We start from the raw sequence: 23327 nt of genomic DNA on the forward strand, positions 1-23327 counted from the left end.
TTGGAAGAAGTTTGTGTGCAATCTATGCTTGAATGGAGAATGACACTTCATCTAAACTTTGTGCACTTTTCTATGTAGTCCTGACTGGCCTAGAACTTGTTATGTAGACCAGACTGGTCTAGAACTCACAGTGATCCTCCTGCCTCTGCCTCTGGCATGCTACTGATTTCTGTTAGCAGTGCAGACCCCTCATGTGAAAACAAGAGAAATGGTGCACTGTAGAGGCTCAGCGGGGTATTGGGACTTCGTCTTATTGAGCCCCATTGGCAAAACCTTGTACTTATTATTACTTATGTTAACTCAACATACCCTGACATTGCAAACAAGGAAATCGTGAAATTTACAGGCAGATGGATGGAACTAGAAAAGACCATCCTGAGTGAGGTAACCCAGAACCAGAAAGACACACATGTTATATACTCACTTATTAGTGGATATTAGCCATATAATAAAGGATACTAAACCCCACAGGCCTAAAGAAGCTAAGTAACAAGCAGGTCCCTAGAGAGGATGCTTAACAGAATAGGAAATGGTTGAAGAGAGGGAACAGGACAGGAGCCTAACATGGATATCCTCTGAAAGACTCCACCCAGCAGGGAATCTAAGCAGATGCTGAGACTCATAGCCAAACTTGGGGCAGAGTGCAGGGAGTCTTATGGAAGAGTGGACGGATAGAAGGACAAGGAGGGAACAGGAGCTCCATAAGGAGACCAGAAAAACTAACAAATCTGGGCTCAGAGGGTCCTGAAGAGACTGATGCACTAACCAAGGACCACATACAGACCTAGATCCTCTGCTCAGATGTAGGCCATAGGCAGCTCAGTCTTTACATGGGTTCCCTAGGGAGGGGAACAGTGGTATCTCTGACATGGACTCTGGCATCTGCTCTTTGATTACTTCCCTCTGGTGGGGTGGCCTTCCCAGGCCACAGAAGAAGAGGATCCAGGCAGTCCTGATGAGACTTGATAGGCTAGGGTCAGATGGTAGGGGAGGAGGGCTCCCCCTTTCTGTGGTCTAAGAGGCAGGGAGGGGAAAGGAAGGGAGGGTGGGGCCAGGAAGGCTATAAAGTGAATAAATTATAAAAAATTTATAAATAAATTTATATAAAAATTATATTTACATTTAATATATTTATATTCTATTTATATTTAAATTTATATAAAAATAAATTATATAAAAATTTAAAAGTGAAAAAAAGAGAGAAAATTTAAAATAGTATATTTCATCACTGTAGACACAAAATAATTAAAAATCAGAATGAAGCTGGTACCAAAGTTTCTGGATGGCTCATTTGTTAGCCAAGCAAGGAAAGCCATTTACCAAAGGTAAGTTAATTAAATTGTGTTTGGTCACAACAGTTAAAAAAAAGTATCCAGAGAAAATAAGCTTATTTAAGATGACTAGATTTGGAGTAAGAGCTCAGGCTGAGCCCAGGTACCACTTACTCAGGAACACCATGTGTTCAGGCACATCTATAGGTACCTGACCTGTACAGCAGAGCAGAGACTGTGTGCCCTACAGTCAGCATCTCCTGGATGCTGAGCACTGCCTGCAGGACCTTGACTAACACTATTTTGGATCCTGTTACTATTTCAGTCTCAGCCTTTACTGTGAGGATGATCTTGGGCCACCTTTCATGTATCCAAGGCTGGCATGAACACAAGAATTCAGTAAAGCCTAGTATGAAAGATGACGCCTTTATAGGAAGGAAGAAGAAACAGAAGGCTAAGGAGCCCATGCTCAGAGAGGAAGTACTCACTCACATGTGTCTATGAAAGTGGAGCCTCTCTTCACTAGCAACTTAAGATAGCTCAGGTACCCGAGCCAACGGAGTGTTCATAAGATAGGGCCAGTGCACTGAGTCTGCCCAGCATTATAGGGGTTGGGGTGAAGATCTGCCTAGGATATTAGATTTAACCTTTGTAAGAGGACCTGACCACCCAGAAACTTCTTTGGCAGAGGCACATTTAGGATTGTTTAGAGTCAGTCAGCACAGCCAAGGATGGGGGCTCAGGACAACTTCTGTCTTGCAAAGACCACCTATGTGTACAAGCTCCACTCCTTTGAGCCAGTATGTCTATCACTGCCCTACTCCTGTAGACACAAGACTCCACCTTCTTCAGCTGTTCAACTCCCTCTCTACAGAGACCTTTCAGGCCTTCAACCTTGGACTGGGGCTATGTCATCGGCCTCTGAGTACATAAGCTTCTAGCAGGTACAGAGTTCTGTAGCATATGGCCATTGTTTGACTGTGCAGTCTTCAATCTTATAAGCCAATCCAATGAATTCTCTACACACACACACACACACACACACACACACCCCTCTTCTCCCTATCCTTCTGAGTTTGATTTCCTTAGAGAATTTGTTTAACATAGCTGCCCCTCAGAACAACCTTGCTGGTCACTTGGGAACTGTGCTGTTCTGGCCTCATCTAATGAGAACCAGCTCTCAAATGTGAAGGTACATGCTCCATGCTTGTACTGGAGTCTGTCCAGACTGTACATTCAGATGGCTGCGCCTACTGAGATCAAAATAGCCATCGCTGGTGGCTGGAGAAGCCTGTGGCTCTCAGCACTGCCTATGTTGGGACTAACCCTGTGCCTGCAGATCTGAGGTCTAATGCCTCCCTAGACTAAGTATGAAAAGGCCAGTGGCCCTGGGCTGCCTCAGACTAGTGGTAAGACCCAGATCAACATGTCTCCAGATCCCTTCTGCTGTTCTTTGGAGGCCGGGGTCACCTCACTGTTCCCTTGCTCCTCACTAGTGCCTCCCAGTTCTCTAAGGAAGTGACAGGCCCGAGGGAGAACAATTAGACCTGGAGCCATACCAAGAAGACATTATTCTCCAATAGATGCTTTACTACAGAATAATTACACCCCATAATGCTGCTAATAAATCAAGCTGGATGAAAGGTGACGCCCACTGTATCTTATCACCCCATCTGCAGAAGCATCTCTGTAGTGCTGAGGTGGATAGAGCTCACCCAGGCCAAGGTCCTGAGCTGTGGCTCTGGATGGAACAGGAGAGGCAGGGAGGGCAGAGAGCACTAGCAAATATTGTGAATTAGAAAAGACAGAGTCCCGGGAGTATGTGGCTGTATGCCCCAGGTGTGTACTCTGCAGGGGTCAGACCTTGCATTAGCAGCTGCACCAAGATGGGGAGGAGGAACTGCCTTTGTGCTGACCTTCTGAGAGCCCAGCTACATCCTAGGACCACACACAGCTACCAAACCCTGTGGTATAGCTAGAGGCCACACAGAAAAGACAGTGAGGCCTGGACATCCAGGAACCCTTTATTCTAGGCCTCGATTCCCATTCAACGAACAAATGTGCTAGCACACCAGGAAAGGTACCACACTGTGCAGGCTCCAGTGACAGGCCTGTAGCTCAGAGCTTTGTCCGTAGTGACCCCAATGTGCCCAGGTAGACAGTGACTTTTCTGGTTTTTTGTTTTTGTTTTTGTTTTTTCCTTCCTTCTCTTGTTCCTTGTACCCACTACCCCTTTCACACTCTGTACACAAAGAGGACCTGACTGTCCCAGTTATTCCCATTGGTCATGAGAACCTGGTCTGGTCTGGGCAGGATTCAGCTGCATGGGATATAGGGCTTAGCAAAGGCAGAAAAGGCCTTGGGAGAGACCAGTCTGCTAACCTAGAGGGTTTGGCAATAGTCCAATTCTATGAGGCCATGATGGAAAGGACTTAAGTTGCCTTGTACCCCGGCCTTAACCATCTAGTCTGAAACCTAACAACTTCTGACTCGGGTCCCAGCCCAAGACTGTGGGCCTAGTACTGAACAGGGTGAGGAAGAAACCCAAGGGCTGTGCTTACCCGCTCCACAAGGCCATGCTTGCGCTTCAGCTTGTAAACCTTCAGTGCGGGCAGGAAGCTCTCTGTATAGTTCTTGTCCTCCAGTCCTTGAAGCAAGACACCATGGAAAGCCAGCCGGCATGTGTTGGTATGAATGTCAGTATCCAACTTGGAGCCAATCACCATGCAGAGTCGGGGGCAGGTGACTGGCTTCTCAAACTCTACCAGGGCCCACTGTTGCCGGGGACACTGGGCCCCCGGGGTATGGCCTGCTCTCCTGTTTGCCTCATCGCCACCTTCTGTGGCCGTGGGCATGGAGTCCTTGCACAGATACTGCTCTTGGAAGAGGTATTCTCGGGAGAGGTCGAAGGAATCTAGTATGGGCTCCAGGTCAAAGTTGTCAGGAGCAGGGCTGAAGAAAAGCATGCGGCCCATGACTGTCTCATGGCCCACTGTGATATGGAACTTGGCCTTGGTCTGCAGGGGACCCCGGAAGTAAGGGATCTTTTCCACAGAGATAAGAGCTGCATGAACAGTGTGCAGAGACTCAGGAGTACACACCAGCCCACGCTCCAACAGCTTGGGGTCAAACTGGGTGACACAGATGCCCAGTCGGTCTCCTTGCATGGCAGAAGTGACGGGGGTGTGGAACATCTGCATGGACTTCACCTTCTTCACCACCTGATCAGGAGCAAAAGAGAGAACATGTGAAACTGTAAGCCTTGAACCTGGGGCAAGGGACATTCTGCCTCTGTGTCCCCCAATCCCCACCTACCCCCAGTCCTGGTGGAGGTTCAGGAAGATAGCAGAAGAGAGTTCAGGGTTCAGTTAAACCTCCTCGGGCAAAGAAAGCAGCACCCCAAAGAGCCAAGGCCCAGGATACCAGGCTAGGCCACTTTCCAAATCTCATCCCTGTGCCAGCACATGAACTGTGGTCTCTTAAGTTCCTTTTGTCCTTCCTCTACTTCACCCAGGCTCCACACCCTCCAGGTTCTTTCTTTTCACCAGCCATTCTAGCACATCCTAGCCCTCTGCACAGCCCTGACACCCAGCTCTTCAGTCTACCAATGTGCCATCTGCTTTTCAAGGCTCGGGTCAGATGCCAGGCTATGGAGTCTGTGACTGAGGGCAGGACTTGAACCCGATTCCTGAGGAGGAAAGTGTGTCAGCTTTACCTGGGCTCCAGGCTTATGCCTTATGACTTTCCCACCCTTCTTCACAGCTCTCTCTCAGCAGCAGGAAGGGCCCCTAGTCAACTGAGGGCCCTTTGTGCTGCCATAGTTCTCAGACCCTCAGCTACCTGGTAAGTACTCTGCCTCTGACTTTCCTCACCCATGAAACTCTCACTGTCTAGCTTGTGTTTGCCTGCCAAAGCTGAGGGCTCTCTGAAAAAGGTGTTCCTCCATTTAGCCCTCATGATCCCTGTGTCTACCATGTACCAGCCTTTATTCCAGTAGAAGGACCAAAGCTAGCTCTGTTTTAAAGAGCTCAATATCTAAAAACAGGAAAAATGATCTATACAGGACACATGGCTATATTAATCCTATTTTATATAACAAACTAACAAGTAAAAATGTGTGTCGATATTTACTGGGACACAAATTCTATAATGTAGGTACATGAGACATTAGGAACAGGACATGACCTAAGGCAGGGCAGACTCTGCTTTTGCACAGGCAAGAAGAGGAGCACTGCAGAGGCAGCCCCGGAGCTGAGGCCTGTGAAGGTCCAGAGCAGAGGTACCAGTAAGGGCAAGGCCAGAGATGGAGCTGCTTGTGAACTAACCAGTTAATAAAGAGTCAGGAAGATGGTTACAGGCCAGAGGTCAAGGCTTAGGCGCCATGTATATCACGTGGGACTGCCTGGAGTCACCCGAAGGGGCAATGTGATCTTATCTCAGTTTCTGAAAGGTAACACTGACTCCACACAGAGCAGACTTCTGTACTCACATTCTGCAAATCAGGAGCAGACACAGCAGAGCCCAAGATGGTGGGAATTCCTCCTATGTTGAACAAAGCAGAATACATGGAACCCATTCCAGAAAACCCAGCAAGAAGAATGGAGTGAGCCTGGATTTTTATGATTCTGCCTCAAGCATCCCTGTCACTGTGGCTGGAGGTGGACCTCCACACTTTTCTCCTGGACTGTGCTGGTGGCACTCTGGCCCAGAGCCTTTTACCAGGGTATCAAACTCAAGTGTTTGTTTAAAGATCATTAACTCTCCACCCACAGGGTCAGAGGGCAGAGAAAGTGAGAAGCAGTGTCAAAATCTACAGCCAGATCAATCAAAGGGAAATATAAGCCTTCTCTGAGGTGGCCTAGGAGGCAGTGGGTGATGAGGGTGGAGTCCTGGAGACTATAAGCTAGCAGAACATCTACCCTCTCCCTGAGGCAGAGCTCTACCCTGCAGACCGGAGGAGAAAGTGTGTCACAGCTTTACCTGGGCTCCAGGCTTATGTCTTATGGCTTTCCCACCCTTCTTCACAGCTCTCTCTCTCAGCAGCAGGAAGGGCCCCTAGTCAACTGAGGGCCCTTTACATGGGTAGGCTGCCATAGTTCTCAGACCCTCAGCTACCTGGTAAGCACTCTGCAGAAGGCGGGGACTCCAGCCTTCAGTGAAACTCTTCATACAGCCCAACAGCGTGGTCTTCACAACCTACGTGCTCAACACCCCTTTGAGCCATAAGCCACAGGTGAGGACTCTGGAGTAAGTCCCCACACACAGTGACTCTGAGTGTCCCCATGCTTCACCAGGATTTCCCTCCTGCTTACATTTCTTCCTCATGACAAATTCTTGGTATCCTGAACTAGCGCCCAGGGCATTCTGGGAAAGGCTTCCCTACATCCACCCCAAGCAAAGCGGTACACTCTGATCCTGTTCCTCCTTTACTGGGCTATCACTTTTGCAAGGTGGGCTTAACTCTTAAGGCAGTGTGCACCCACATGAAGGCTATCAACGACTGCCTCCAGAACTCCAGTGCTACCAGTCCTCAGTCCTACTGTGCAGTTCCTGCAAGCATGCTGCATGTCTTGGTGCAGGGACCCACTATCTGGAATTTGGTGTCCAGCATTCCTTCTCCTTTCCCACACACATATGGCTGTGTCCAGGCTTACAGCTCATGCAGTAGTGGCTGCTGGTCACACTGCCTCGTGTGAGTGCTGGGCTTTCTGAAGGAGTGTACTGTATATAGATTACTGAGAACCCTGTGTGGGGTGGATACCTGCACGCCACTGGCTGGGGACTGCCTGCCAGCCCACATCTAGCTTGAGTGGGGCCCCTGTTCACACTCATCTGAAGTCCTTGCAATTGTTGCTGGAACTGCTTCGATGAGCTGCTCCTTTTACAAGGATGTTATAAGGATCTGACCAGGTACTTATATGTAAGGAGGGCTTTCAAGTACTGGTACCCCAGAGCGGGACTTCAGGGTCTCAGGAATGATGGTTCAGTTCTGCTAGGCACTGACATACACTTCTACTAGCAGGTTGTGAGCCCAGCTGCTTTACATCTTTATAGTCTAGCACTGACAGATTTCTTAGCATCTGCCTGTCAGATCTGGGTGTCTCCATTTTTTAATTCAGAGATGTGGGCTCTGTACTCCATCCAGGCTGTTGTACCCTCGGTGCCAGTACCTTACCACCCCCATAGGCTCAGCATGCTGAGGAGAAGGACTGCCCCCTTGCAGCCACATCACAGCTGGCAAAGCACCTTGCTGAGCTTTCAGACCCGTCTAGGCTTGACTAGAGCTTTTGCACAGGGATGGCTGGGGGCTTGCTGCCCCCACCCAGCACCAGGCAGGCTTCCCTCACAGCATGCTCTCCATTCAATGGGCTCATGTTCTCAGGACTGAAATAATAAAGAATGCCTTGCGAGGGCAGAAGAGCAGAGAGGCAAATAACTGAAGATCAAGATTCCAAGGGCTGAGACAGGAAATTGTGAAGCAGATAAAGATGGGGACAGGCGGCGTGCCACTACTCTGACTCTCTAGGGCACAAGCAGACAGTACTACCAGTCGTCAGTGGGTCTGTATCCCACCCAGGGAGGCTAAGAATAGAGGGCTGACCTAGACACTAGCGGTACAGAAACAGGCTTTCCTTCCATTCATTCATTTTCTAGTTTTGTGACACTCTCTCCACTCACTCGAGAACCACCAAACGTTCCTCACATAATGCAGACTGACTGAGCCATCACATGCCTATCACTCAACGTGTCTGCTAAGTATATTTCACATGTAAGCCCAGGCCCAGGGACCTGGGCAAGAAACCAACAACATTGGGTCCCTGGGGTCTGTCACCTGGAGATGGGAGCGACAGCTAAATCTTTGACTAATGAATGTTAATTACCCAAATGGGGGAGGCACAGTGAGAGAAAAGCAAGTAGGCTTCAGGAGAGCTAACTAGCATCTATAAGAAGGTAGCACAGTGCTGGGACCAGAAGGAAGAACCACCATGCAGAGAAGACTCAGCAGTTGGGGCAGAGGAAACCTAAGGTCCCTGTGAGGAGAACCTGGTCCTTTGAGAAGGTGGAAATGGACAGGCTGCTGGGAGTTGGGTTGGGGCATAAAGCTGCAAAGGTAAGACACCTCTATTATGTAAGAGGGACAAACAGGTGATGAGCCTAGAGTACTTCCTTTGAGTTTGTTTGTTTTTGTATTATGCAGCCAGGCTGGCCTTGAACCAAAGGGCTCTCTGCCTTAGCCTCTAAGTGCAAGGTTATGGATGTACCCACCATACCTGGCTTGTGCATTTTTAAGGTGTGCTTTGGCTACAGAATGGAAAACAGATGGAGGAGAAATGAAGTAGGACAGCGGGAAACTAGTCAAGAAAGATCCTTAGAGGTCAAGTTACATTTCTGTTGTTATTGTATTTTGAGACAGGGTCTCATGCCCTGAATTCCTGACTCTCATGCTTCCGTCTCCCAAGATTATAGGCATGTGCCATCATGCCTAGCTTCAGAATATATGTTAGGAAGACATGGAGACAAGGACAGGTTCCAGGTCTCCAGCGGAAGACCTATCTTGTGTTGGGTGGGGACAGAGGGTCTGAGCTCAGGAAAGGTCCCAGCAGCACATAGCCAATGGCCTAGAAGTAGAATCCTGGAGAGTGGCCAATGTTAGATGATAGATTCCCATTCCACCCCACCCCACCCATCATCTCGAATGGCCTGGCCTCAATAAAACTTGAAAGCTCTTTAAGCTTCATTGTCTCAAGATGGTAGCTCTACATTCCTAGTTCCCAAGAACAACAGCCTTGCCTTCTAGGTGGTCCCAGCATAGTCTTGTCATGGCCCCCAAAACTGTTTCTCTGGTAAGAAGTCAGATGGCACTGCCGCTAGGTAATAGGGCTGGGATACTGCTCTGCCCTAATCTCATCCCTGCTGAGGAAAAAAGGCGCAAACTCAGGGAGGACACAGAGGGAGGAGGAATACATCAAGCAGACAATTTTCTAAAACTCAAGGTTGTGCTTGCTAAGCGCTTTCTGATTAACAAAGCAGCTTTACCATCATCTGGGTCACTTATTCTACATAAAAAAAAACCCTACAAGGCAGGTCAATATTTTTACATTCAATTTTATGGATGAAGAAACAGAGGTTTGTGATGTCTCCAAGGTCACAAAGCAAACAGACTGAGAAGGGACAATAAATGCCAGGGCTGCAAGGCAGGCCTGACACTCACAGTCTCATCTCTTAAATAGCTGAACGGAAACAGAAGCCCTTGCCACTGAAGCTGAGCACAGATCACCCTCGCTGCCAAGCTGCTGGGGTGCTGACCCACAGGTGGCTACAAATTCTAAGTGGCCAGCAGTATGATGTCCACAGAGTGTAAGTGGACAAAGTTCCAGACAGGTGATCCACAACTTGCTCAATCTCTGCCAAGGTCTTCTTGTGGGTGAGGAAGGAGCTGCGAGACACTTGCCTCAAAAACCTCAGTAGTGCTAGCAGACAGCCAGGCCTGCCTCCCCTCAAACTCTCTCAGTCTGAGCCACCTTGTACTGGCAAAGGATGGCAGCACCCTCATGTAAACTAACTACATGGATGGGCTTCCTAGGTGTTCTGACCTGGCCCCCAGCTTGCACTGCAGGTTCACTTTGCTACCTTCATGGGAGAGAAGACACAGTCTGCTGCTGACACACTTTCTCTAGACTCTCAAGTATCTGCAATTTAGTTTTCTGAAGGCTGTACATGATGCTACTGTCTGGAACAATTGAGTTGGACCTCAATACTTTTTTCTAATTTTTCTTTTTTTTTTCTTTCTTTTTTTTTTTTTTAGATAGTCTTATGTAGCTCAGGTTGGCTTTGTACTATGTAGAGGACAATGACCTTGAACCTCTGATTCTCCTGCTTCTACCTTCCAAGTGCTAGGATTATAAGTGTGTGCCACCACATCTCTTCATGTGGTGCTGAGGCTTGAACCCAGGTCCTCATAAATATTAGGCAAGCAGTCTATCAGCTGAGCTGTACCCTCTGTGATAGCTACTCTTGGTTGACTCCATCTGGAATTAACTACAACCCAAGTAGTTGGGTACACCCATGAGGGATTTTTCTTTTTAAAAATAATTTATTTATTTTTATTTTATATACATTAGTGTTTTGCTTGCATGTATGTCTATGTGAGGGTGTCAGATCTTGTCTTGGAGTTAAAGTTGTGAGCTGCCATAGGGATGCTGGGAATTGAACCTGGGTCCTCTGGAAGAGCAGTCAGTGCTTTCAACCACTAAGCTATCTTTCTAGCTCCGAGGGATTTTTCTTCATTAAATCATTTGAAGTAGGAAGACCCACCTTTAACCTAATTTTCTGTGGTGGGAAGATTTCCTTAAATCTGGGTCATACCTTCTGATGGCAGCCTATATAAAGGACCTGGAAGAAGGAAGCTTTTGCTCTTCACCTGATTGCCCTTGCTGTTACTAACAAATTCATTCCTTCATTGGCATTACAACCTACTTCAGGATTCCCAAACATACTGAAGACCAGCTGAGACATCCAGCTTTGTGGATGGAACTACTACTGGATTCTTGGACCTTCCATTGGTAGAAACCCATTGTTGGACTAGCTGGACCACAGCACATAAGCCACCAATATATGAAGGACACACACACACACACACACACACACACACACACACACACACACACACATTTCTCCCTTCATTCTGTCAGTTCTGTTTCTCTGAGTCACATACCTCTAGTCTGGAAAACTCACCACCTGCTGGTGTGCAGATAGAGGAACTGCAGATGTACTCATGCAATGCTCAGAGAACAGTCTTCCAGCGTGCTAATGTGGTCTCACTACATAGACCAGGAAACTGAGGTCTGCCAAGGTGAGACACTAATACCAAAACTAGGTATAGGATGAGGTGTAATGCCATACGGAGGGCTTCGAGAAAGCACAACAGGGCCCTGGCAGCCCCTGCCAGGTGAGTCCAACTTAGCATACTCTTGAGATGCAGCAGTGTTTAAGGCCCTCCAGTGTTATGCACGGTCCACAGGTGCTTGTGAGGCCGCCAGCCGGAGCTGAATAGACTTTGTGACGTGCAGTAGTTTCTAGAGTAGTGGTACCAGCTATGAGGACACTGGGCTGACCAGACCCAATTTCACTGTTAATGAGCCTATGCCCTGGCCGAGGTCAGGGCTGCACAGCTTTGCTGTGACTTAATAAAATGTAAATTGGGGCAGAAAAGAGACACATGGGTTTGACGCTAATGAGCTTACAACAGCAGGATCAGTTACTTCAATTCAAAGAGGTTCAGACTAGAGGGGAAAAATGAAATAAGCTTTTAAAGATCAGTCTAGGTTGGGCTCCATCAGACCTAACCAATTTTGTTTAATAAGGTTTCAATTTGGCTGCTCTTATTTCTCCCTCTTCTTCGAGCAAGGCTGTGTACAGATAAGACATTTTCCTCCCCCTAATGCATTTAATCGCATCACACACACACAAAAGCAAACTCAGGGCTCTGTGTGAGAACAGCATATATGAGCCTTTGGGGGCTGCCAGGGCCTCCCTGCAGGGCCAGCTTGTGCTGTGGAGCAAAATGCAGGTCAGCTTGGGGCACTCCATTCTAACCACTTTTAGAGAAATTAAAGCCATTCAAAACCATAGAGGATCAAGTGATGCGATATCACCTGTGTTCCTCTGCCAGGCACTAACTAAAATCCCTATCCTACTCCCCCCTCCAGACTGTCTTGCAGCAACAACCCTTATGAATTCACTGTGTCCTCTATTTTATACATTTACATCCATGTGTGTTCCTGAGAAGTATATACATCTGTTAGTATATGATGGCACAGCATCACAGTTTAATTCTACTACTGGCCCTCCTTCTTTGACATTATATTTCTCGCCTCTATTTATATCATGGCACGCACACATACAGCATATATCTATGTATGCTATCTTGGTGTGGTGTGTATGTGGTATACAGTTGTAGAGGTCAGAGGTCAACATCAAAGTGTCTTCCTTAATGCTTTTCACCTTACATAAGACAAAAGTTTCCAACTGAACCTGAGGCTCACTGATTCAGCTACACTGAATGGTCAGCAGCCTCAGGGAGCTGTACCCTCCCTCCAAGAGCTGGAGCTACAGATGTGCACTCCCAGAACCAGCTTTTATATGGGGATTGGAACTCAGGTCTACAAGCTCTTTACCCACCCAGCCACCTGCCCAAAGCACTTATTGCCACCATTAGTGAAGTTCATCAGGGTCACAAGCTTCTGCTGCGATTAAGCCTCAGCTTGCACCCAAGCACAGTTTGGGTGTGCTTCCAGTTTTATCAGGTCTCACGGACTTGGAAGTGGTCAGCTATATTCCAACGACAATGCAAGGAAGTCTCTTTCCTACATACCTACCTGGGGCTGCAGGTCTGTTGTTCTCGCTAGTCTTGACAGATAAGCTCAGTGTTTGCTGTTGTCTTAATGTGTCATCCCATCACCAGGAAAAAGCCCATCCAGAAGGCTTCTCATTTGTCCTACTCCCAAGTACCACAACTAAAAACTGCTTACAAACAAAACAAAGCAACCCACTATGAGAACAGGGTGTTGTGTGGATACACACTACTGAGCCCGATTCAGTCCTTAAGAAAGGGAGGAAAGGGGCAGGTGAGAAGGTCTGTGTATGATATTCTTACCCTGCTCCATATAGACTCTAGGCCTTAGGCCAGAACTTTTCTAGAAGCTTTTGAGAATTGAGGCTACTCCTCCACCTGGCTTGGGTTTTCTCTTCCAGGGTCTTCCACAAAACTAAAAGATGTGTTAACTAGCAGGATCTATTTTATACAAAAATTCCATCAGACCTTAAATAAAAGACTAGCTGTCCATTGGGAGTATCCACTGGGATACCCATGCTTAGAGGAAGGGAAACATTCCCTCCTATTCCAAGATCAGAGGAAGCAGCAGGTTTGTCTTTAGTCTGTGAGGCAAGGCCCTATCTACACCTTGCTTACTCAGGCTGGCTTCAGTTCTACTGGGTGCCAGGTCCTTGAGCACTGGCCATTATTAGCTGGGCCCACAGCAATTCTCCTCCTCTGCTCAGCTCTCTCCATCCTCCTCGTCCCATATACAAATGACTCCAACATCCACCTCAAAAGAGCCTTACAACAGCTGTGACTTTTAGTACGTTTGTGTACTGCTGCCTCCTGGGCCCTCCATACTGAACACCAGTTCCTAAAATGAATACATTTACTTTGCTGGGCACTGATTCCTGATCCCTGGCATGGCACTATTCATGTTCCTCCATGTCAACCTCACAAATTCACTCTACCCATTAGCCCCCCCAGTGGCTATAACAAAGAGGAACCATAAAAGTGACAAGGAAGGCCCTCCAGGAAGCCTTATTCCTCCTTCAAGCCACTCCTAGTATTTGTCATCCCATAAAACTTTAAACTGAATTACATCAACATCAGATTCTTCTGTCTTCCATGCAACTGTGCTTTAATTGCTTTTAGTGACTGCTGGGTTTGGAGTAAAGAATCCATACGAACCAAGCTGAGGAGGCCAGCTGTCCTCTTAGTGGCCAGAGGCCTTCTGCATAATGAAGCAGCAAGGGTGGCCACATCTGGATCCCTGGGCCCTGGCAATGAACAACATGTGGGTTTAAATCTTAGGTGGACAGAAGGGTCCCCCAGTTCTGGGGCTTCTCCAAAGCCCAGCCTTCTCCAAAGCCCAGCATTGAGCACAGTCCCATGAGTCCCTCAGACCTCAGTTCCCACTGCAGTACAGGCTGTAAGTAGCACAAACAGGAATCAGGCACTCACACTATGCATGGTCACAACCTCAGCATCCAGGTGCCTCCCAGGCCCATGTCCTGGCAGGGCCAAGTCCTCCTTCTAATCTATGCACCATCATCCCACAAACCCCCATGTAGCTAAGAGGCTGCACTGCTCACCACATTGGTGCTCATACCTCCTGCCTGACCTCTGTCTGTGGCACAAAGTGTGGAATACCACTGGCACTGGCCTCCCCTGGGAGCCGTGTTCAGTAATCCACTAGACTCAGCTGATGGAACCAATACCATCACACTATCCAGCTAGAGAGGAGTAGCATTTGGCACCCCTTCCCACAACCAGCATCCATCTGTGGCCATAAGAAACAAGTACAGGCAGGGGAATCCAGCCCTACTGCCTTGGTGGATTTCAGGTCAATAACTACAGAAAAATGAAGTGAGAGCAGGGTGATGAAGACAGATAGACTTCCTGAGACCAGTCAGATCCATACTGCTCTCAAAGGTGACTTGTAAGTCTAGGACAGTTTCATACTCAGTCTCACGCTATTCTTTGAAGTGGGTAAAAGAAAGTGTCGTCTGTCCATCAATCTCCAGATAATGGAAATGCCACTTTACTGGTCAAGTGTTGGCCAGTAGAACAATGGCTACCAGGCATGAACAAGGGCAGCCAGCCATACAACCTTAGAGCACCCTCTGTTTGGCAACAATGTGAGTCTGAACTCCTTTAGTTCTAAGGAATGTCCACATGTGATCCTGGAAATTGAACCTAGGGCCTCCTGCATGTTGGGCAAGCACTCTACCACTGAGCTATATGCCCACCTCTTAGAGGCATATCAAACAGTGATGACACAAAGCCAGGCTTCCTTACATATTCTTCTTCTCATTTCTATTTATTATAACTTTAGCTGTACAACAGAGAAAGCAAAATAGCTGCATGATAAGTGCTGCATGTTACAAGTGGCTCGGAGGGCCAGCCCTCACTCCTGGGATGTTGGAATGCCTTATCTGTACCCTGTTTCAAGCCTGAACTTTTGCCCACCTGCCTTCTGACACAGGATGGTAGGTGTGGCCTGAGACTTCTCCATGCATGAGATGACTCTCAGACTTGTCCTTGCATGCTGTGGCCTGTTCACTGCTGGAGGGTGGGGCTGGGTGTGTGGGGGTGCTCCTTGGGCACTGGATGCTAGGGTTAACAGTTGAGGGTAGAGGTCTTTCTCCAAAGCTTAGTCATCCTCCATAGAATGAAGATGCAGGGCTCAGGCTGTGGAAACCTGTGAAGATGTATGGAGGCTGTATGCCCCTACACAGGTAAGCAGTCAGAAGCCACCAGGTACTTGGGGGTAGCCTGTTCAAGTTTCAGTATTCAGCTCCTTCCTCAGCTACAGCATTCCTAGACCTAGCATTCATTGGCCTTGTATCCAGCCTGCACTTCCCATCATGCTCAAGTTCCCCAAACTCTGTTCCTTCTTTCTGTACTGTCGGACCACTCCTGAGCCTAGAGCCTGGGTCAGTTGTGGAAATTTGCCAGGGGGCTCTTGATACTCTGGTTCGTTGCTGGCCTGGCTTTGCATCTTTCTTTCCAGCCTGGCTGCATCCAGCAGCTATATGGGTCCTGCATGGCTCTTGGCTGTGTTCTCTGACTCTGCTGGATCCACAAGGAATGCCCTGTTGCTAGCCCTTTACAGTGACAGTTTTCTAGGCTCAATGTCAAAGCCTTCACCCCTTATTTGGGTTTAATGTAGCACACAGAAATCCCTGCAATGGCCTCTGGGACATGGCGAAGAAAATCATGGCTCCATCTTCACTGGGGTAGGTGATACAGTCTAATTGTGGTATGTTGAGTGCTATACAGGGCACTGGGATGGCAGAATGGTGGCAGCATATGAATTGAGTGTTGAAGGACAATGACTACAAGTAGGACATAGAAAAGGGCAAGGAAGGGCCACAGTATGTGATGATGGTGAACTCTGAATATATGGTACTAATCTTGAGTGGGACTCTGAAGAGGTGAAGCTCCAATCTGCCTTTCTCTGCGTGTCGTCCTAAGGGTACAGAAATAACACAGGAGGGTTCTCAGAGTCACAGTAACGAGTTTTGGGAAAGTAAAGTCAACATTCATTTTTTTTTTTTTTGGTGGCTTTTTGGGGACCATATGAGTGTGATCAAGATAGTCAGCACAGCCACAGGATAAGCAAATTGGACAATACATGAGACTCTTAAGGGGATATGCACAGCTGAGATGTTCTAACTGCCAAGCTCATGTGTGTGATGAGGAGGAACACTCCTTAAGACCAGAGAAGGCAGACACTACAAATCATGCTGCCACACATTTATAAATCACACTGTGTATCTTTATGGATAAAGCTGAGAGAAGGGTTTCCAAGGACAACCCAACAGGATAGGGATGCCTTCAGATGGGGGAACCACAAGGGCCTGGGACTAAAGGTTTTATTATTAGAAGACACTAAAAAAACCTAACTGCATAATTTAAAATTAGTGCTTTGAAAAGGCAGACTTTCAGTCAGCAAGGTTTACCAGAATGGACTCCAATCAACTCACTCAATAAAGATAGTCTACTTTCAACTAGACTGGGGAAGGGGTAGCAAGCAATGCATGTGGTGGCAGAGTAGGCAGGCAGCTAGACAAAGAACTTTCCCAAGACTCCCAACATGACTGGGCTCACTGGGGCCTAGAAGTTACCTTCCAGTCACCATCACAGGAAAGGCCTCCCAAGAGCACAGGAAGTCTGAAGTATTCCCTGCTGTAGAAATAGAAGCTGTTCTTGCCAAGAGGGGGAGGCCAAAGAAACGGTGACGTTGAGTAAACCAGGGAATAAAAAAAGAATGCAGCAAATACAATGGCAAGCAGGGTCAGCAGAGAACACCTAGGCCAGATCCAAGAACTGAGCACTCAACCCTAAAATGTGCCGGCCCAAATATGTGTAGACTGATGCTGCGCCAACGTGCCCTGCCACAAGGACATGCTCTTCATTTCAGTCACCAGGAGACAAAGTCCTGGGTCTCCTGACTCCATTAGGGACTGCACTGACCCAGCCCCTCTGGAACATTCTCACCATGCCTTCATTTGATGCCCAAGAAACCCTCCCTCTTGGAAACTTTCCAAAAGGCAAGGAGGATGGTTCACTAAAGTTCTCCTTACTGTTTGCAATCACCAAAAGATGGAGACACCCTAACAACAGAAAGTGACAACCAAACAACTGGACCGCAAATAAAATGTCACTTACATCAGGCAATTGTGTTAGCATGGAAAAACACTTCCCTGTAATAGTGGACAGGCTGTCGAGGCATAAATTTATTTCAAGAATCATCTTAATTGTGTGTGCGCGCGTATGCATGGTCTTTTCTGGTTTTCTTGTACTTCAATAACAATTTCTAAAGTAAGCCTACATAGCTTTGGTAACTGAAATACAGGCTTTTAAAGACTGTAAGTTAAAAGAGAAACAAAGCCCACTGCACCAGGCTTCAGGAATGTTCTACCACTGGTTCCTGAGGAGACAGAGGCCTTCTAAGTCTTTCTCAGTCTAACATCCTCAGAAAGGGCCCTGGTGTTACCCTCTCACCAGAAAGGTGATCAGAAAGGTGGATGCCTTTGCCACCACTTGACAATGGGAACTCTAGCGCATTTGGTGAAAATCAACTCACAGAGACTCGCCCACTCACAGGTGGCTGTGAAGACAGTGTTCACAGTGCTTCTGTGACAAAGGCACATAGGCTCCATTCCACATCTGAGACAAAATGGATGCTGTTAGTGGGACTAATGTCTGTCCAGAACTAAAGAAAAAGGTGTGGCCTCCCGCCCCCAGGACCTGCAGAGATTATGCCTTGGGGTATGCAGTAGCAGCCTGGCTTAGGCCCACCTTAGGTAGATAACAGGAACTAAGAGGGATGCCCCAGCTTGTCTGGCTATAGGAAATACTAACTCTTCTCCCCATCTGTCTCTTTCTGCTACAGGGTTCTTTCTGATTATAAAATAAAGGCCAGAGCTGTCTGTCTGTGGAAGACAGCTGTGGAAAGGCCACCTATGGACTGAGACACACATCACCAAGGGACCAGGTGCTAAGGACACTTTCCTACTTTTTATCTGTCTATTCTGACATATTTTCCAAGTATAGCATCAGAATGAAAAACATTTAAAGAATACATTCAAAGCTGGGTGTACAAGCACAGGCCTATAATCCCCAAGCACCCCAGGAGGCGGAGGCAGAGAGATCTTAAGTTCAAGGCCATCAGGGGCTATATTGCAAATCTGACTCAAAACAAACATAATTCAATGTCTTAGTTTTAAACTCAAGAAAAATCATCTGGCACTGCAGAGGTAGGCTCTAGCAAGGTTCAAACCAGCCTCACTCAAGCAGCCACTGCTCTGCATGCTTCCTGGTGCTCGCCACCTTACTCCTGGGCAGGGCATATTTGGTCACATGCTAACTAGTGGGACTGGTGGCTGAGGTAGGCTCAGTTAGATCATGGGGTGGGGGTGTGGTAAGGTGTGGGAGAAAAGGACATGAAACTTTGTCAGGTTTCCAGGCTCAAGAGAAAAACCTCAGCACCTGTAGACAATTGCCCTTGTGTACTCAGCACACAGTGACAGTGACCCTGCTTTTCTCCTCCTACCTATATCTAGGTGCCTGCTGCCCTTTGCTCTTCATCCCTAACATCTAGGTCCAACCAGGGTTGGAGGACTGTGAGGTCAGCCTAGAATATAGAATTACCATGGAAGGGGAGAGTGCTACAGGGGAGGGCGGCCAGGGGAGAGCTGCCCTAAACCATTCTAGGGTAAAAGCAATAGACAAAGGCTTTTGAAGGCACTGAGGAGTTAGCACGTCATCGCCTGGTTCTCCTCTCAGCACTCCAGGCTGCCTCCTGATGGGTCTAGTCCACCAATGCTTAGAGAACACAAGTGATCCAAGCACACAAGGACCCACAGGAGTGCTAAAGGGAGCTCTGCCAGTGTCCACCTATTACAAACAGTGCCCTCTACCCAGCCCTACCCAACCTTCCTGGCACTTGTTTCTGCCACAGTGGCCACTGCCACCCCCATTCTTGCCCTACCACTGTACCATGTGCTGCTCTGGCAAGCTTACAGGACTTCATCTTTGTAAAAACTCTGATGGTTTCACTATGCTCCATAGAGTACAGGTGACCAAAATGGGGTCCAGGAAGGCCAGGTGAATAACCCAAGGTCACCCAGCTCAGCAATGGTAGAACAGAGGCAGGAGTCCATTAGGTTGGCTTCAGGCCCCTGTGCCAGAGCCCTTGACAGGCCTCTGGTACCTACAAAAAGTGGAATGGTTGCTTCTTCACTTGCATATTCTACAAGGGCCCTGAGAAAGACTGTTGTTCTAGGTCATCTCTCTGCCTACAGACCCAGAACAGAAGGTGTCCAGGTATGTTCTCTGTGCAGTAATGGTTTGGTGTAGAGGCATACCTAATTGATAGATAGCAGGCCCTGGAGTCTGGCTTCTGTGATCTGACACTAGGTTAGAGTAACTACATGACATCGAACAAAGGAGTTTACCTCTCTGTTTCCTTAAATGGACAATCTACCAATCTACCAATCCCATTGGGCATCTCTAAGATTGAGATAATCCACATGAAATAGTTAGTGTGGCACTCAAATACTCCCTTTCTCTCTTTCTCTCTCTTTCTTTCTCTCTGAGAGATGGCTCAGTTGTTAAGGGCACTTCTGCTCTTGCAGAGGCCTCAGGTTTGGTTCCTAATATCTACATGGTATATCATAACTGTCTGTAACTCTAATTCCAGGGAATCTGATGCCATCTTCTGGTCTCCTCAGGCATTAGGCACATATATGATACACATACATGCATGTAGATAAGCACTTATATACATATTTAAAAGTAATTAAAAATACAGATATAACATACAGAATGTTTGATACAGATTTTCCCAGTTGTAGTTTGCCAACATTTGCAGAGTACTTGCCCTCACCAAGGTGCTGAGTATGGCAGGCAGACATGCAGTGCCTAGCAGCGGGCAGACCTGCATTGCCTCACAAGGCATCACTCAAGCTGGGGGCACTTACAGACCAAGCAAGGATAGGTGAGAGCTGACTCTGCAGTTAGGGGGTCCAGCATGGTAGGGCAGCCACATCACCCCTGCAGTATGACTATCATTATCTGTCTCACCTGTGACCTGGCACTGATAACCCAGGCCCAGAGAAGACAAGGATTCATAGGGAGCTGCTGGCTGGCTGCAGTGTGATTGTTATTCCAAACTGTCTCCTAGGAGCAGAAGAGAGGCCAATCCACAGATGACTTTCAGAAGCTTAAGGGCATAAGCTCTGCAGTCTGTTTGGGGCAGACTGCGCAGCACACAGGCCAACGTGAGTCATATTCTATCGCAAATAAAAATCGGCCCATGAATATACATAATCCCCAGGTAATTCTTCCAACCTCAGACCAGTAATGGAGCCACCCTCGCTCACTGAGGCATGAATATTTACTGCCCCTGGCTTTGCTGCTCTCGATCTGGGCTCAATTTTGCAAATTAAAATGAGGGCTGTGGATAGAGAGATTACAAGGGGGCCTCTGCAGGCTGCTGTCCCCGGCAAGGCAGCTGGGCAGGATGAGCTGGTTCCTAACTACTCGCCTGGTGCCTTGCCGTGAGGGTGGCAGACACAGAAAGAAGCAAGATGGTCAGATGAGTCAGGGCTTCAGAAACAAGGATGGGCACATAAATGACAATCAACATGGACACATGACCCAGGTGAAAGTGTATGAACAACTTTCAGGCTTTCCTTTCTGAGGACAGTTGCCAAGCAGCAAAAGGAGTAGGGACATTAAGCTCCAACAGATCGGGTGCAGACTGTGTCTAGGCCTAAACATAAGGTGTTCCATTTCATCTCTTCAGACCTTGCTTGTTCATTCACACAGCAGGATAAACATGCCCTTTTTCCCTTTGTTGGCATGATGTCCACAGGGTGTCTGCCCAGGACACATTCTCCTGGTTGACTGCATTTGCTACTGGTGCCATACGTATTATTCAAAAGGGCTGGGATATGGAATGATACCAAGGCAATGCCTGGATGTGATGTTAGCATCACTGGTGACACATAACATAGCCTAAGAGAACCAATTTGTCTGAACTTCTTAAATGCTTGAGGCAAGGTCATGGCGGGGCTTGGCTCCTCCTCCTCTTCTTCATCTTCTTTTTAAATTTATTTTTATTTTATATGCATTGACATTTTTTTTGTCTGCATGAATGTCTATGTGAGAGTGCCAGATCCCTTGGAACTCTCCAGTATAGACAGTTGTGAGCTGCCATGTGGATGCTGGGAATTGAACATATAAACTGGTCCTCTGGAAGAGCAGCTAGTGCTCTTAGCCACTAAGCCATCTCTCCTAGGCTTGGCACTTCTATCTGGATTCTGCAAGCATAAGGAGCTGAGCAGCAGCCTGCCTCTCCTGTCCTGGGCATGAGGTAGGGGAAAAGAAAACAGGGCAGAGCAGAATAGGCTGCCCTAAAAGAGTAGAGGAGAGCAGCTAGCCTCTAGCAAATCTGAATACTCCTCTGCCTACTGTAGAACCTAGATTCTTAGGGACTAGAAGCTACAGATGGAAGAATCACTTCAGCTGTCAAGACTAATAGGCATCTGGAATCAAATCTGGGAAGGGTACCCCAATAACCTTCCGAAGGGACAGTGCTTACCACCACTGAACAACCTATGTTCTTTGTTGTGGTGAAGCCCTTGCTAAGCATCTGACTCCCAGAAGTCCCTCATGGGAATGTAACACACAGACGTCATGCATGAGCAGCATAAGTCTTACAGCTATATAGTTGTCAAGTGCTAGAGCAGGCTAATGCAGGGCCTGGTCTCCCTACCTGCAGGTAGCCTCCAGTGCTCAGAGACCATGTGCCTCCAACCTGTCCATGTTTGTGGAAACCAGAGGAATGGGCTTCAATCCATTCAGCCCTATTTGGAGCTTTGTGCTACTAATAGCTCTCCAACCATGGCCACGGAGGGCCTAAGAGCATAGAGAGTAGAGTCTTGGCTGATCAGGGCTGTAGTACAGGGTTCATGAGGAAAGGCACTGAAACCTAGGTGGGAAGGGAAGGAGGCCCAGGCTGGGGAAAAGGAGGCCCAGCCTGCATGTGGCCTGACGCAGAGGCCACAAAGCCCAGTATACGTGTGCTGTAGCTGAATGGAAAACCATCCCAAATGCTCTGCAACAGGGGTTGGGCTATCCTCAACCCTGACAGCCGTGAGATGCCATCTAAGTGAGAAGTGATTAAGAGACAAAGTTAGAGTACCCAGGAGGCTATGGAGCAGCTCTAAGAAGAGAGTGTTCTACACGTGGGGCCCCATTTCCTTCCCAGCCTGCCTCAGTATATGCAGCAGCAAACTCCATGGGACTCTGAAGAGTGCTGCAGGGTGGAGGAAAATGTGGGGAACACAGCTAGAAGGGGACTCTGTACTGGAGCAAGGAGGTACACCACCACTCCCAGGCCTATAACAGATAGCTATAAACCACTGTTGTTGGCTCCAAGCTCCATGCCTTCTCCTCAGGTCTTATGCTGCCTTGGGAGGCCTGGTACCAAAGGGTTACTGGTTGAGCTCAGAAACCCTAACCCCGCCTGACAAACGGCTCCTATTTTTCTTTCTGCTTTCTTTAAGACCCCAGATGTGTTCTTGCACATCAAAAGAGAACAACTTATAAAGTTAAACTAAATCAAGGGCTTTTGTTCTGAGGCATCGTTGCTGAACTAATTATTCCTGTATGTTGTTTAATGAAATAGTGGTGCCATATATTAAACCAGCTAACAGGATGAGCACATGAGTTACAAGGAAGGTCGAGACTGGGATTATAAATTTAACTTTTTCTTAAGAAGAGATGAAACAAACCACTCAACTCCCTGCTGTCGTATGTCATGGGAGGGGAAAATGATGGCACCACACAGCGCTGAGGGAGGCCTATGCCCCAGTGAAAGGACGCTGGCGGACCAAGCAGCAGCCCGCCTGCTGGCTCTCACCCTTGGTCTTCTGCACTTGAGCTCCAGTAGGCTCCAGGCAGACTCCTCAGGCCCCCGCATGCCATGGGTCCCCAGACAGCAGAGCCACGTGACAGTTCTCTAGAGAGCCTAGATAGCTCCAAACTACACTACACACGAAAAGATGCTGTATAGCATAAATGCCAAGCAACCTTCATGAGGAGCATAGGAGATGCAGCAGCAGAGCTGGCTCCTTCTGAGAAGCCAAGCCCTCTGCAGGGCCAGGGAGGCCAGAGTGTGTGGGCACTGATACATGAAGGTTTAATGACACACTTGCTAT

The 23327-nt window shown here is 47.9% G+C and overlaps 1 protein-coding gene across 2 annotated transcripts in view; it reads right to left on the reverse strand.

Moving 5' to 3' along the window:
- The window catches only part of Eefsec (eukaryotic elongation factor, selenocysteine-tRNA specific), a 197277-nt gene that overhangs the window by 33845 nt on the left and 140105 nt on the right, over window positions 1–23327 (reverse strand). For both annotated transcript variants that reach the window (XM_021638825.2, XM_060383722.1), the window contains one exon: window positions 3833–4492. In XM_021638825.2, the coding sequence (XP_021494500.1) occupies window positions 3833–4492 (660 nt within the window). The remainder of the gene's footprint in view (window positions 1–3832; window positions 4493–23327) is intronic.

This window comes from Meriones unguiculatus, chromosome 5, assembly GCF_030254825.1.
Source record: "Meriones unguiculatus strain TT.TT164.6M chromosome 5, Bangor_MerUng_6.1, whole genome shotgun sequence".
NCBI lineage: Eukaryota > Metazoa > Chordata > Mammalia > Rodentia > Muridae > Meriones > Meriones unguiculatus.